This window comes from Miniopterus natalensis, chromosome 9 (genome assembly GCF_054644295.1).
Source record: "Miniopterus natalensis isolate mMinNat1 chromosome 9, mMinNat1.hap1, whole genome shotgun sequence".
NCBI lineage: Eukaryota > Metazoa > Chordata > Mammalia > Chiroptera > Miniopteridae > Miniopterus > Miniopterus natalensis.
The window spans coordinates 8,668,353-8,682,231 of record NC_142089.1 but is presented as its reverse complement, the minus strand read 5'-3'; the positions used below and the strand labels follow the sequence as shown (position 1 = coordinate 8,682,231).

At 51.6% G+C, this 13,879-nt stretch overlaps 1 protein-coding gene across 1 annotated transcript; it reads right to left on the bottom strand.

The window, feature by feature from the left end:
- Window positions 1-309: 309 nt before the first annotated feature.
- Window positions 310-1,950, bottom strand: ID3 (inhibitor of DNA binding 3). The gene is made up of 3 exons (XM_016214563.2): window positions 1,565-1,950; window positions 1,357-1,439; window positions 310-804 (listed from the first exon to the last, which is right to left on the bottom strand). The coding sequence occupies exons 1-2, from the start codon at window positions 1,862-1,864 to the stop codon at window positions 1,380-1,382; spliced, it is 360 nt and encodes a 119-aa protein (XP_016070049.1). The 5' UTR covers window positions 1,865-1,950; the 3' UTR covers window positions 310-804; window positions 1,357-1,379.
- Between the last annotated feature and the right edge of the window lie 11,929 nt (window positions 1,951-13,879).

The window sequence follows — 13,879 nt, the reverse complement described above, 5'->3', positions numbered from 1 at the left end:
TTTCTAACCTGAGCTTCCAACTTGCTGGGTGAGCTTGTGCCAGTCACCTCCCCTTCCCCACTCTTCCCTCACCTGTGAAATGAGCCACCGCCAGGATATTCTCTGCACCCAACCCTCAATGGATGTAGGGCTCTCTTCCTGAGCCCTTTCTATTCCCCTCCCCCCGCCCCCACCCCAGTGTTAGCTGGGCATTTTCCCATCTCCCTTTTAAGGAAATAACTGGTTTTCCCTGGGCTCTAAGAACATATATTTCCCCTAAATTCAGCTGTGTGAGTGTTAGCACTTAAGGAATCAAATTATATACACAAGTGTTTAAAAACCGTTTATTATGCAAAATGTTAACTTTTATAAAAAGTTTAATAACATACATCGCATGGTTACAGAAAGTCACCTTCCTGCAAAAAGGTACAAAAGCTATATACTCTATTATAGAGTTCATAATCAGGGCAACAGAGCCTTTTTCCGAGGAGACCAGAAGACCAGCTCTACTGCTGCCTTGGCAGAGTCTGGAGAGCAGCCCCTCTCCCCCCACACATACCCCTCCACACTCTGAAAGACAGTCTTTAAAACCTGGGGGTGGGGTGGAGCTGGGTTGCCCAGTTGGTGCCCAGAGCTAGCTCTTGCTCTTGAGGCCACCCAAGTTCACAGTCCTTCGCTCCCGGGCGCCAGGTCCAGCCTCGAGGCAGGGGTTTGGGAAGTGAAGTGGGCAGGGAGAGGTTAGGGCCCATCCATGCCCTCGGGCTTCCGGCCGTAGAGTCCTGGGGTCCCGGGGTCCCAGGCGGAACGGGCGCCAGCACCTGCGTTCTGGGCGGGGGAGGAAAGAAGACCAGAGAGCCGTCGGTTTCCGCCGAGCGCGCCGAGGCGGGGGCCGTCCGCAGACTGGCCGGCGCCAGGGAGGAAACTTGGTCTCTACCTCCAGCTGATAACTCCGCGCCCCACGCTACCCCCACCCAGTTGGCGCCAAAGGACCACAGGCGGAGCTTGCACCACCCCTCCCCTCTTGGAACTGACACTGGTTGGGAGGGGGCCGCGGAAGACAGAGCTCCCTTTACGACTCCGAACCGCCAACAGAACGGCTATTTAGGCGGACCTGCGCCGACTTTCTTGGGGCTTTGGCCGCTGGGGGAGGGCAGCGGCCAAACGCAACGCGCACGGGATGAAAACTGGTTCCCGTCATTCATTTGCTATGACCCCTGGGCTCAAGTTACTTGCCCCTCTCCGGCCTCGGTTTCTCTAAACAGAGGGGGTGGTAATCCCTTAAAACGCCTACCAACTCCAAGATTTACTGGTTAAGCTCCACCGCGCGCCACCACCCCCCCACACACACACCCCCTCCGAGAAGGTGGGGATACTCACCTGGAGGCGCCAGGACAGCCAGGTCAGTGGCAGAAGTTCCTCTTGTCGTTGGAAATCACAAGTTCCGGAGAGAGGTCGGCTGTCTGAAAGCGAAGGAAAAGAGGGTGAGAGTTATGCAAGCACTTAGGGGTTTGTTCGACGGGGGTCCAGCAGCATCCCAGCCCTGGAGCTCAGTCCCACCCCGGCTCCCGCGCGCGCCCACGCGTACCTGGATGGGAAGATGAGGGCCGTCTGGGGGTCCAGGGGCGGGCTCGGCCAGGACCACCTGCAGGTCGAGGATGTAGTCGATGACACGCTGCAGGATTTCCACCTGGCTAAGCTGGGTGCCTCGCGGGACGCCGGGTACCAGTTCCCGCAGGCGCGAGTAGCAGTGGTTCATGTCGTCGAGCAGGCTGAGCGGCTCCTCGGCGGCCGGGCCCTTGCCGCGGCCCCGCGCGATGGCCAGGCTGCGCTCCGACAGGCAGCACACCGCCTCGTAGCAGCCGCGCACCGGGCTGAGCGCCTTCATGCTGAGGACCGCGGTTGGAAGCGCCGGGAGGACGAGAGAACCGAAGGAGACCCTGCAGCGGCTGGCCAGGCTCGCGAGCCTGCCTCGGCCCCTACTTATAGCTCCCGCGAGGAGACACGCCCCTTTATGCTAAACAGCCCGCCTCGGCCCCGCCCCCGCCAGCCCTGGGCGGCCGCGGCGCGGGTAAATTGCAAACAGGCTTTCTCCGGCCGGTCTGACGCCGGCGGCCGCGGAGTCGCGGATTCAAAGAATGAGGAAGCGCTGATACTGGGGAGAGGCGGGCCTCTTTGCCAGCGAGGATTTCAAAAATCACTTAAAACCATTAACTTTAAGAATTTGCCTTTTCCTGGCAGCGCCCCAGATCTTTGAGCTCCCCTGCCCCCCTGCCGGTCCACCCACAGCCCAACACTAGTTCGAACCCACAGCTCCTCCGAGGTCATAAATCCCTGAACAGCCAAAGAAGCTTTTCTTTCTTTCTTTCTTTTTTAAAGGCAAAAGATTTTTTTTCAAGGGAAACTTGTAAGGAATTAGTGCCGCCTTGTTCCCCAATTTGCTGTTGTCTGACCTCCAGACTCACTGGCGTCAGGAATTATCTTGTGACCAGAGGGGAAAAAAATTAATTGCGGTGAAGCTGAGGTTACAATGAAGAAAACAGATTTGGGCTAGGCGCTGAGATTACAGGAGGAGGAGGGGGGAAAGGGTTTGAGCAAAAAACACTACTTGAGCAACAGGGGAAAAGAAATTAAAAAAAAAAAAAAAAAGGAGTCTGAATCGGTGCTTTTTGCACAGGGAAGGAAAAGGGTTCCCACCCTCTGGCCCCATGCACTCCACAAGGAGCCAACTATATGCCCAGTGATGTTTTGGAAGTGAGTTTGATTAGAATTTTGGACCAGGTTTTGAATAGAGGGTGGGGAGTGACAGACGGGATGATTTCTATATAGCCTTTTTAGGAGCCTCCCCCCCCATGGAGTTAGCCTTTCTCCCCACTCCCCAAACACCTCCATGCAGAAACACAATAGTTTGGTGACACCACAGCTCTATTGTCTATCCCTTTCTGCTGTGGAAGGGCAGGCCACCTGGACTTGGTTATTCTTGGACTTGCTGAAATAGCTCTAGCTCTATCTGAAAGCCCAGGAAAGGGACCAGAGAACAGGCAAGTTAAGCCCTGTATTGCAACAGGGCATTCCATTCGGTATCCTTCGATGGTCTTCTTATCACTTCCCCCAAATTTTGGGAACTGGCTGCCTTAAAATGCTGGTTTCCATCTTGACACCAACCAAGTGGGATCCCCCAGTGGTTGCTTCCTTAATCAGTTGGAAGCAGTGGCTCCTGCTCTCAAGAATCTCACAATTTGGGGAGACTGAGGTTAACACAGGAAGCAATTAAGAGTTCTATAGTATGTGGCACCGACTGGCAGGACAATGAGAGCTCAGAGCTAGGAGAGTCTCAAAATTGTCATAGAAAAAATAGGATACGGGACTGGAAATCAGGAGCTTTAGGTTCAACACCCCAACCCTGCAAATAATTTGTCACATGACCTTGAAGAAGCCCAGCTACCCTGGCCTCATTTGCCTTGTGAATAAATGGGGAGATGGTGCCAAGTGCTTATTTTAAATCCTTTCCAACTCTGGAAGTCTAAGGCTTTGTGATTTTGGACAGGCAGGTGTGGGGTGGTAAAGGGTGCAGAGAGGGGCTATAAAACATATCCAGTGTCATACCACAAATAATGGCAGAGCCAGACTTGAAGTCTTTGCCGACGTGCCACAGGGCTGTGTCCCAAGAAAGGTCTTTGAGAGAGATGAGTGTTTTCAAGGATAGCCTCTTCAAGTAAAAGGAAGAAAGTAACCTGTGGATGGACAAGTCAGTCTACATATACTACAGACATGAAATGAAGAACATTACAGCTATTTGGTCTTAGAAACGGGAAATGGTGTATATGGGGATTCCTGAATGACCAAACAGAAAGCCCTTTCCTTTTTCATCATGCAGATTTCCACGGTTTGTGCAAAATGGCCATGCTCAGGAGGTTCTGGAAAAATCATGGTCTTTAGGGCTAGGCAGATTTCTGTTCAAATCCCCATTTGCTTTTACTAATGATGGGAACTTTGGGTAGGTCACTTCTCTGTGCCTCAATTTCCTAATTTATAAAATTGACCTAATTAGACCAACCTCATCCCTTCAACAAATAATTGTTGAATGTCTCTTCTCTGCAAGGCGCTTGGCATGCTCTCTGCATCAGATCGGTTAGTCGTCTTCGTGCCTGGGGACGCAGCACAGGCCAGGTGTGTGGTAGGTGCACCGTCCACAGGTCCTCACAGGTTCTCCTCAGGCTTGTAAAGCCATTTTCAAAACACCTTCACATTTATTATTTCCCAAGATGCTTTCAGACTGAAATGCCTTTGGGCTGTATGACATGAGGCAAGAGAGGGACGCAGTGGGATTAGCAAGCAGAATTCTGTCCCGGCCATGCCAATTACTCCCAGTGTGGCCCTGGATGAATTTCCTTCCTTCCTGGGCCTCGCTTTTTGTACAATTGGGGGTGGGGGGAGCACATGACCTCTAAGGGTCCTCTCCAATCTAAGATTCTAATTCTGAAACAAGCAGGTTAAGGTTGGAACCCAGAACGAAGTTTGAACCCCAAAGACGTCTTGTTCCCCACAGCAGACTGGAGGGCTAGCTCAGGCCTTCTGCAACTTGTTTAGCGGCGGCGGGGCCTCAAGCCTCTTATTCCAAATGCCTCTGAACTTTCTGTTCCCAGTTCTGCTCCTTTTACCAGCTTTTTCCCCCCTCTTGCATTTTTTATTTTTATGAAAGGATGTCATTAAGGCTTTTGTCTGCACTGTTTTTGTTTCAGAACTTTTCTCACAATCCTATTTTTTGTTGAGGAATCCGCTCCTTTGCCCAGCTGTGGGTCCCGGTCCCACAGCTGTGTTGATCTAAGACTCAGCCCCAGACAGCCTGGCGCCAGGGTGGGACGTCATGCGTTCACACAGGGATGCGTGTCCCAGGCAACCTTTCCTCGGGCAGTCACCGGCCGGCGACGGCCGCCCCGGCCAATGGGCGCCCGACACCCGAGAAAGGGGCGGGGCCTGCGCCGCCCCAACCCGCGAGCGGCTAGTGAATCGCAGATACTGAGAACTTGATAAGGTTCCTTGAATTGGTGCCTTTTAAAGTCTTTTTTTTTGCTTTTTCTCCTCTCTCTTCTGTTTAGTCTCTTTCTTTCCACCCTTTTCCTTTATCGATATATGTATAGATAGCTTTTCGGCGTCGTAGTCTCCTTCCTTTTTTTAACTATCTCCTCCCAGTGTCAGGAATTATTTTGTAAGCATTTCCAGGAACTGAATCTTTTCTTTGCCAAAATTAAAAAAAAGAGAGACAAAAGAAAAAAAAAAAAAAATCAGTGTTGTACTCTGATTTTTTTTTTTTTTTAAGAGTTGGCAGAACTATTAAGTTATACTGTTTTGTCTTTAAAATTTTTTAAAGTGGTGGGGGGTCTCTGAGCTGTCGATTTCAAAGCCAAAGTAATGATGATGAGAGTTGCAGATGTCTTTTTGCCTAAACGGAGCTTCTATCTATCTACCTATCATTTTTTTTTGCCATTTATTTTGAAAGTGAGGATCAAGGAAACCTCAGAAACTTGCCCAAGGTGACTTGGGATGTCAGCTGCCCACGTGTGGCCAAGGCCCAGACCTCCTCCTCTGCCCACTCTGCCCTCTAACTCTCATTAGCATCAGAGTGGGCTGCTGTGGCCTCAGGACATCCCCAGACGCTGCATTTCCTAACGTGTACCTGTTTGCTCACCAAGTGCCTGTAGAGGTGTGCTGAGGACTTCCCAGCCGCATCCGTGGGGCATATCCATGCCTCCTTCTCACCTCAGCAAGGCTATCCCTCGGAGTACTGCTTGAGACTTGTGCGCACAAGAAAGCACAGGAGATTCAGAAGCAGGGCCACGCTCAGATCCTTGCGTGGACCTTCACCCTGCCTCAATTGTCCCCTCTGTGAGATGGGGAGGAAAGTAATATCCATCTTCCTCACAGCTGGGAGAGTCAAAAGGGACAAGGGATGGAAAGTGCTGTGGGAGCCAATTACTGTAATTACTTTTATGTGTTATGATGTAAAGTAGTCCCTGGTGAGTGGGAGAGGTGGTGCCGGGTGAGTTTAATGGTTCCTCCTGAGAGACTGTTTTCAGGAATCTGGGCAATACTGAGGAGGGGAGTGTGGGAGCATCTGGAGCTAAGTCATGAGTCCTTAGAGGGGTGGGGATTTCAGGGCCTCCAGGGTGGGCTACACTACAGTTCAGAAGTACCTGATGGCACAACTCTTAAGTGTTTGCCAAGCCCTGTTTGCCTTCTCTCACATTATCTTATCTCACATTATCTTATCTCATTGACCCATTTTATGGACCAGGAAGCGGAGGTTCCAAGAGGTTAATGTGCTTGTGCTTGCCCAAGGTCACATACCTAGCAAGAAGAGTAAGTAGCAGATCCAAGATTTGCAACCAGGTCTGCCTGTCTCAAAGAGTGTGTCCTCTTTTTTTAATTCATTTTTAAAATTGGTTTTTAGAGAGAGAAGGGGGGGGAGAGAGAGAGAAATATCTATTTGTTGTTCCACTTATTTATGCAATAATTGGTTGATTCTTGTATGTGCCCTGACCAAGGATCAAACCCAGAACCTTAGCATATCAGGAGGATGCTCTAACCAACTGAGCTCCTTGGCCAGGGCTGGGAAAAACATTGTTTTTTAAGCAGAGACTCAGAGAGCATTGAAGTTACAACTAACTGCTTGTTCAGCAGGTAGGTAGTGACCGTGGGATGTCCAGGGGCTAGCTTGGCGGGGGTGGGTGGGGGGTGGACACCCACAGGGAAGTAAGAAGGGAGTTCATTTTCTGAGAACCTATCTTGGTGCTTTATACATTCTGTCTTGTATAATCTTCTCTAAAGTCTTTAGGGGTAGGTATTACTCTGACAAAGATACAGAAATTCAAAGAGATTTGTCCACACAGCTGGTAGGGGAAAAAACTCCAACAATCAAAATTTGAACCCAAGCCTGTGGCTCAAACATTGACACACACGAAGATGGAGACTGACATTCAAACTGCACAGTGTCCAGACACAAAAGGACTCGTTCCCTCACCCCAGCATTTCTAGGCTAATGGGGACAGACTGAGACAACCTCATAGCTCTGCAAAGGGAAAATTTTGGAACTTCTAGACTCTGGAAAGCATCAGTAGGTCATGTGGGAGTTTAACTCTGACTTACGAATATATTGCAGTGGTTTTGCTATTTCCAAAGCACCTATAGTCCTGGTTTCATTGAACACTCCCATCTACCATGCAGGGCATAGAGCTCACCTGCTTTGTAGTCAAGTCTTGTGTCCTGGTCTCAGTATCACAGTGCCTAGAACAGAGTGGGCACTTAGTGGAAATGTACTCAATTAAGTTCCACCCCAGTCATCACTTTTGGGAGACCACTTAGAGGGGGATTTAAAACTCAAATACAAGTTGTGCTGGATGACTCTCTGATTGTTACTCTCAGGCATAATGTTCTTTGCTGCAGATAGATGCTGACATTTGGATTTGGGCTCCCACTAACAGGGTTCAGAAAATGCTTCAGAAAGATGATGGAGTCCAAGGCAAGAAAAGATGAAGGCCAAAAAAAAAAAAAAAGGCCTTGAAAAGCAATGTTTAGCTTGTCTAGATATTATCTTGTGTTGGCCTAGGTCCCAGCAGCAATTCAAAGGCTTGGAGGGTAGTAAGTAGGGAGGGAGGGGAGCGGGGATCTGGCCTGGGGACCCAGCTGACCCTGCCAGAGAGGAAAGGGCTCCTCCACCCCAACCTGGCCAGAACTCTGCAGCGAGTTCTGCTGGCCAAAGCTGTCCTTCAGCGTAATTATTACGGCGGCCCAAGCAGCAGCAAGCTCGTAAAAGATCACTTGTGCTGAGACAATGAGCCAGGCATTTTGCATGTATTATCTCCCTCCATCCTCACATCGATGGAAACTCAGAGGTTAGGTGACTTGCCCAAGGTCACACAGCTGTTGGGAGGCAGAGCAGGGCTGCCTGAATCCAGAGCTTGTGCTTTGAAGCAGGAGCCAGATGACCAACTGGAGGGAAGAAAGGAAGCAAGTGCTGGAGAATGGGCGACTGTCTGAAGGGGAAATTGGGGATGGAAGAAGGAAATTCATACTTGAAATCCATTTTGCTCTTACGGAGTCAAGCAGTGTGCGCATGTGTGTGTGTGTCTCTGAGTAAGTGGCTTCTCCTCTGGGCGCGTGTGTTCCTCCCTCTCTGAGCGCGGGGCCCTCCCCGAGGCTTGTGTGTGCCTGGGCCCCTGGAGAGTGTCCCCCGAGTGTCGCAGCCTATTTACACGTGCTGCGCGTCCCCCGAGCGCGGCGGCCCCCGCCTGAGTGTGCGGCCTCTCCTCCGAGCGCGCAGCCTCCGCCTGGGCGCCCGCCTTGGTGACTGCGCAGCGTCCCCGTGTCCGGGCCAGGTGCAGACGGGGCCAGGAGGACAATGGGCTTGTGCGCCCGGGTGGCCTTTTCCTCCACTCCCTCACCCAACACGCCCCTCCCGCCCGCGCCCCGCGCCCCCCACTCCGGCCCCGCCCGCGCCCCGCGCCCCGCGGCCCCCACCCCCGGCGGCCCCAGGCGCGCAGCTGCGGGACACACAATCGCGCGCGCCCCCTCCCCGCCCCCGCCCCCCGCGCAGCCCCTCGCCCAACAAAAGCCGCTTTCTTTCCCCCACAACAGATTAAAGACCAGGAGGGGGTGAAAAATAGCTTCTCCAGCCCGGGCGGGGGAGGGGCGCGGGAAAAGCCGGGGCTTTGGGGACTCTTTGATGGCGAGTGTGTGGGAAACCCGGAGGAATGTGGCGGCCCGGCCCGGCGCGCGGGGCGAGCCGCGGGCAGGAGGGCCCCGCGCCCGGACCCCCGCGCCCCCCGCGCGCTGCTTCTCAGTCTTTCCCCCCAGCCAGTTTTCTCGGGTTCTCATTTCTCCATCTCCTTCCGACTGCCCCCCTAACTTGACTTTTCGCGGGTCCCTTCGTCCCGCACCTCTCTGCCCTCATCTCCCCTGTGGCTCTCCGCCCGTTATCTTGGCCTAAGCGCCCAGCCTCGTAACCCCCCTCTGCCTGGGACGCGCTCGCTCTCTGCGGGTTCCGCGGCCCCCCGCGCCCCGGCCCCGCTCCCTCCGCGGGCTCCTGGGGACGCGCCGCGTTCAGCCGTCGGGGTCCCTCGCCCCTGTCCGCGCGGGGAGGGCGGGGCGGGAGCCCGGCTGCGGGCAGCTGGTTCGGACGCCCCTCGCCCGGCACACGCGCGAGTGCGGATGGAGCCGGCCGGGGAAGTCTGCGGGAGCCCAGAAAGCCCCAGGGAGACTTGGGGAGGCCTGGCCCCCTAGGCCAGGGTTGAGGAGGAGCAGGGGCTCTTGGAGGCCTCCAAGGGCTCAGAATTATTTTCCGCTGAGTTTAATTCAGTCTCTGAAAGGAATTCCTGGCCCAGGACCGGATGGTGGCCTTGGGACCCTGATGGGAAATGGGTTGGGTCTCTTGGCCCCCTCCTCTCTAGTCCTTGGGGGAGGAGGGGGGCCGGTTCCAGACAAAGGGCTTCCAGGTGGCTGGGGGTAGGGGCCATCCGTGCAAAGACTGAGGTCCGTGCGGGGAGCTCAGCCTGGGATCCTGGAAGCCCAGGGTTTGCCCCTGGCTCTGCCACTCGCCCTCTGTGGGCATGAGCATCCCACCTGTGACATGAGGTATTTGCTTAGACCAGTGGTCCTCAACCTTTTCTTGCACCCACATATCCCAAGATCCGATTTATTCTAAATGCGTTGCTTATATTAATTAATCTGCTTTCTCATTTTGTATTTATGAAAGACAAGCATTCATTCAGAGCTTCTGATTAGCATGAGTCATTGCCACGCAGAGCTGTTCTAATTCCAGCCCAACACGCCCCAGGGAGACCCCCAAAGCCCTTGGTGCTTTAGTAGTCTGTGCAGCAAGATCCCATGGCAGACCTGGGTTTGAATCCCGAATCTGCTAGTGTCCAGCTGTGTGACCTTGAGGAGGTCACACCCTCCCTCTGTTACCTTATCTGTAAAAAGGAGAGAGTCGTAATATCTGCTCTCCTGGACTGTGCTGAGCATGATGTCAGGTAACATATAAAAATGTAAGAAATAGGTGCCCGATAAATAGCAACTATTAGGATATTGATCGTCTATACCAGCGATTTTCAAACGATGTGCCACAAGAATTTTTAAAACATGCAGTACCTGACTATTCAGTCAGGGGCACTGACCTCTTTTTCTCTAGATTGTCAGATAAAAAAAGTGACAGCAGCCAGCACAACAATAGCCGTCCGATGTAAATGAATCAAAATTATACCTATTTTTTGTCGGGTTGGCAAAAAATATAGTTTTTTGGGGTGCTGCAGAATTTTAGTAATTAGGTTATGTGCCTTGAGATGGAAAAGACTGAGAATCGCTGGTCTGTACCAATGCTGTCCAAGAGGATTATAATGCAGCACAAATGTGAACCACACATGTAATTACAAATTTTCTAGCAGCCACATTTTAAAAAAGTAAGAACAGGTGAAATTAATGTCAATAGTGTATTTTACCTGATCCAATATACCCGAGTATTATCTGAACATGTAGTTAATACAACAAACTATTAATTTTACATTATTTTTCATATTAGAATATGAAAAATTTTGCACATCTCAGTCGGTTCAGGTTAGCCACATCTCAGTCGGTTCAGATTAGCCACATTTCAAGCGCTCAATAGCCACATGCGGCTAGTGGTACCAACTGGCCGACGCTGATTTAGTTAGAAAGTCAAGATAGACCTTAGGAAAGGACCTTGGAGCTTAGTCTTGAAGGTCAGGTGGGATTTTAACACATGACGAGAAGGCATTAGGAAGACAGGAGAGGAGGCAATGGGGTGAGCAAAGGTGTTGATCGGCTGGGTTGGGCAGAAGCTAGAGGGTGGGGTGGATGCTGGCCAAGGCTGGGTAGGTAGCTGGAGGCAGGGTTTGTGGAGAGCCTTGAATGCCAGGCTAACAGCAGAAAGAATGTGGGCATTAATTCTTCAGAATGACTGTCTGTTTGGATGACCTCTCATGAGATCCACACGGATGGACCTCAAGAGTTATGCTAAGTGAAAAGAGAAAGAAACAAAGGACCACATATGGTAGGACTTCATTTACGTGAAGTTTCCAGAAAAGGTAAGTTTATAGAGACGGAAGGTATATTAGCGGTTGCCCAAAGCTGGAAAGAAGGGGAGTGACTGCTAATGGGTACAGGGTTTTTTGGGGGGGGAGGGAAGTGATAAAAATACTCCAAAATTAACATGGTGATGGTTGCACAACTCTGTAAATATGCTAAAAATCATTGAATTGTATACTGAAAGTGGGTGAATTTATGGTATGTAAATTATCCCTCAAGAGCTTTTTTTAAAGCTCTTTTAAAAAAGGAGACTTCTCCTGACAGCCTTGGTGACACACACTCCTATCCTCCGTCTCGGCTGCAGAACCTCAGGAAGGTGAAGTCCGAGGCTGGGGAGTGGGGGAGCCGGGTCTCGGTCCTGCCCCTGGGCTCTCCCGCTCGCTGGAGCTTGCTCGGGCGCTGCCCTCCATCTTCCTGGGGCGTTTAGCTCTCGAGGGTGATGCCAGACATATTTTCAAGCTGCAGCAACTGCTTCTTCAACGACGAGGGTCAGGGAGGGGTGGCGGAGGGCCTGGGACACTGGGAGAGCCTCCTTCGTGAGAAACCACAGGCGGCAGCTGGGCCAGGGTCATCGCGGCAACCCCCAGGCTCTGACACCCCCTCCCCAGCCCTGCCTCCCTCCCAAGGGAAGAGGAACTTGGCTCCATCGCTGAGGGCAGAGTATGAGCCAGAGACCTGACCTGACCCCCACCTTGGAATCTACTGGATCTGAGGCCATGATGGGGGAGGGACTGTCCCCAAACCAAACTAACAAACCAAAAAACAACTGTCCCACTCAACTCTGTTGTTTTATAATTATGCCATAGGACAGATTTGAGTTGGAAGTCGTGGGGCCTAGAGTCTTGTTCAAGCCCCTATCTTATCTCCAAACTCAGTGTGCTTGAGCACTCACTCACTTCTCCAAGCCTCAGTTTCCTCATCTATGAAATGGAGACAATGATACCCTCTCAAAGGGCGGCTGCAAGGATTGGGGGGACCAGAGGTGAAATTCACTTCATTTTATACCACCTACATTTCATGTCTTCAGTTATGGTTTTAATAATTCCCCCACTCAAAAGAAGCAAAGTTAAGCGAGAGCATTTATGGACACTGATTCTGTGCCATTTCAAGTGCTTTACATGCATTAACTCATTAATCTTTGTAATAACCCATGAAGTGGGTGTCATTATTACCCCCATTTTACAGATGTGAAAACTGAGGCTCAGAGCGGTTAAGTAAGTTGCTCAAGGTCACCCAGTATGGAAGGGGCAAGCGAACTGCCTGTGGAACCTTAACTTTTTTGCCATTAAGAATGGAACAGAACAGAACTCAAGAACACACCAGTCCAATTTATTCAAGACCCGGCTTGTGAGCCTAAGGAAGAGCAGCAGTCAGTTAAGACAGATCCATAGTAATTGGCCCAATTTATCAACATCTCACCATTTCTAAACCATCCTGCCATGAGGTCCCATGTATCCTCTTTCTGGAAGCGCAACAGGGTCACCACGACAACTGCATTCATGATTTTACCTTGAATGTAAACTGTTGCATTTTTAAATATCTTAAAATGAATATAAGGATTTCAGTTTAATGTTTTAAATAGGTAACTCTTTCACCTGGTTCCAATTTCAAAAATCATGAAAAGGCATAAGGTGAAAACCTCCTTCCCACCCGCACCCCTGCCTCCCGCAGCCTGCCTCTCCTCAGGGCCAGCCAATACGGCTCGTTTTCCAGGGCGAGGGGAGCCGGCCCTTGGTGGCATCAGAAGGGGGTGCTGGATTTGTCCCAGGCCGCCAGGCACACAGTGCGCCTCACTCTGGTTGCTTGCTTCAGGCTGGCCCGGCCTGACTTCCTGTGCCCTCTGAAGCATCGCCGCTTCCTGCAGGTGATGCTGGGCCCCTTAGGGGGATGGTTGGTCCCTTCTCCCTCTCAACTTTCCCCAGGAATCCCCTGCAGTCCCCACTGCGCTCCTGACCACGTGCCCTGCTACCTGCAGGCCCTGCTGTGGAGCCCGCAGCGCCTGTAAGAGCCAGAGAAAGTCTCACCTCACCGCAGCTGACGGGGGAGGTGGATCCAGAGGTCACACCTGGGTGGCCTCAGGCCAAATCTAGCCATGAGAATTTTTTTTTGGCGGGGTGAGGTGGGGTGGAGGTTTGCCCAGTGATTTCAAAGTTGGAAAACTTCACCTGAAAATCTGGTTTTCCAGCTTCTTGGCAGAGCCAGCCACACTGACCCTGTATTGGATGGAGCATGGTGCAGTCAGCTGGTGCTGAGTGGCAGTAACCCCTTGAGAAGGAGTGTGTGCTGTCTGGATTGTCACGGTCACCATCACACCCCGTCAGTTAATGTGGTAGGCACATTACCAGCCCCTCCAAGGATGTCTACATCCTAATCCCTGGAACCTGTGAACGTTAGGTTACTTGGCAAAGGGGAATTAAGACTGCTAATCGGCTGATCTCAAAGTAGGAAGATGCTCCTGGATTATCTTGTGTCCAACGTAATCACAGGGTCCTTAAAAGGGGAACAGGGAGTCAGGGGAAGAGAGAGAGATGTGACTGTGGAAACAGGGCCATAGACGTGCCATGTTGCTGCCTTTGAAACTGGAGAAAGGGGCCATGAACCAAGGAATGTCGGCAGCCTCTAGAAGGTGGCAAAGACAAGGAAATGGATCATTTTCCAGAGCCTCCAGAAAGAGACACAGCCCTGTGGACACCTTGATTTTTGCTCAGTGAAACCTGGGGCTGGGGGAATGGGGCACAGCTGGTGGGAACTGTTGTAAGTACGTAAGACACTTAGCTTAAATTGCTCCGTAAATAGCATGTAA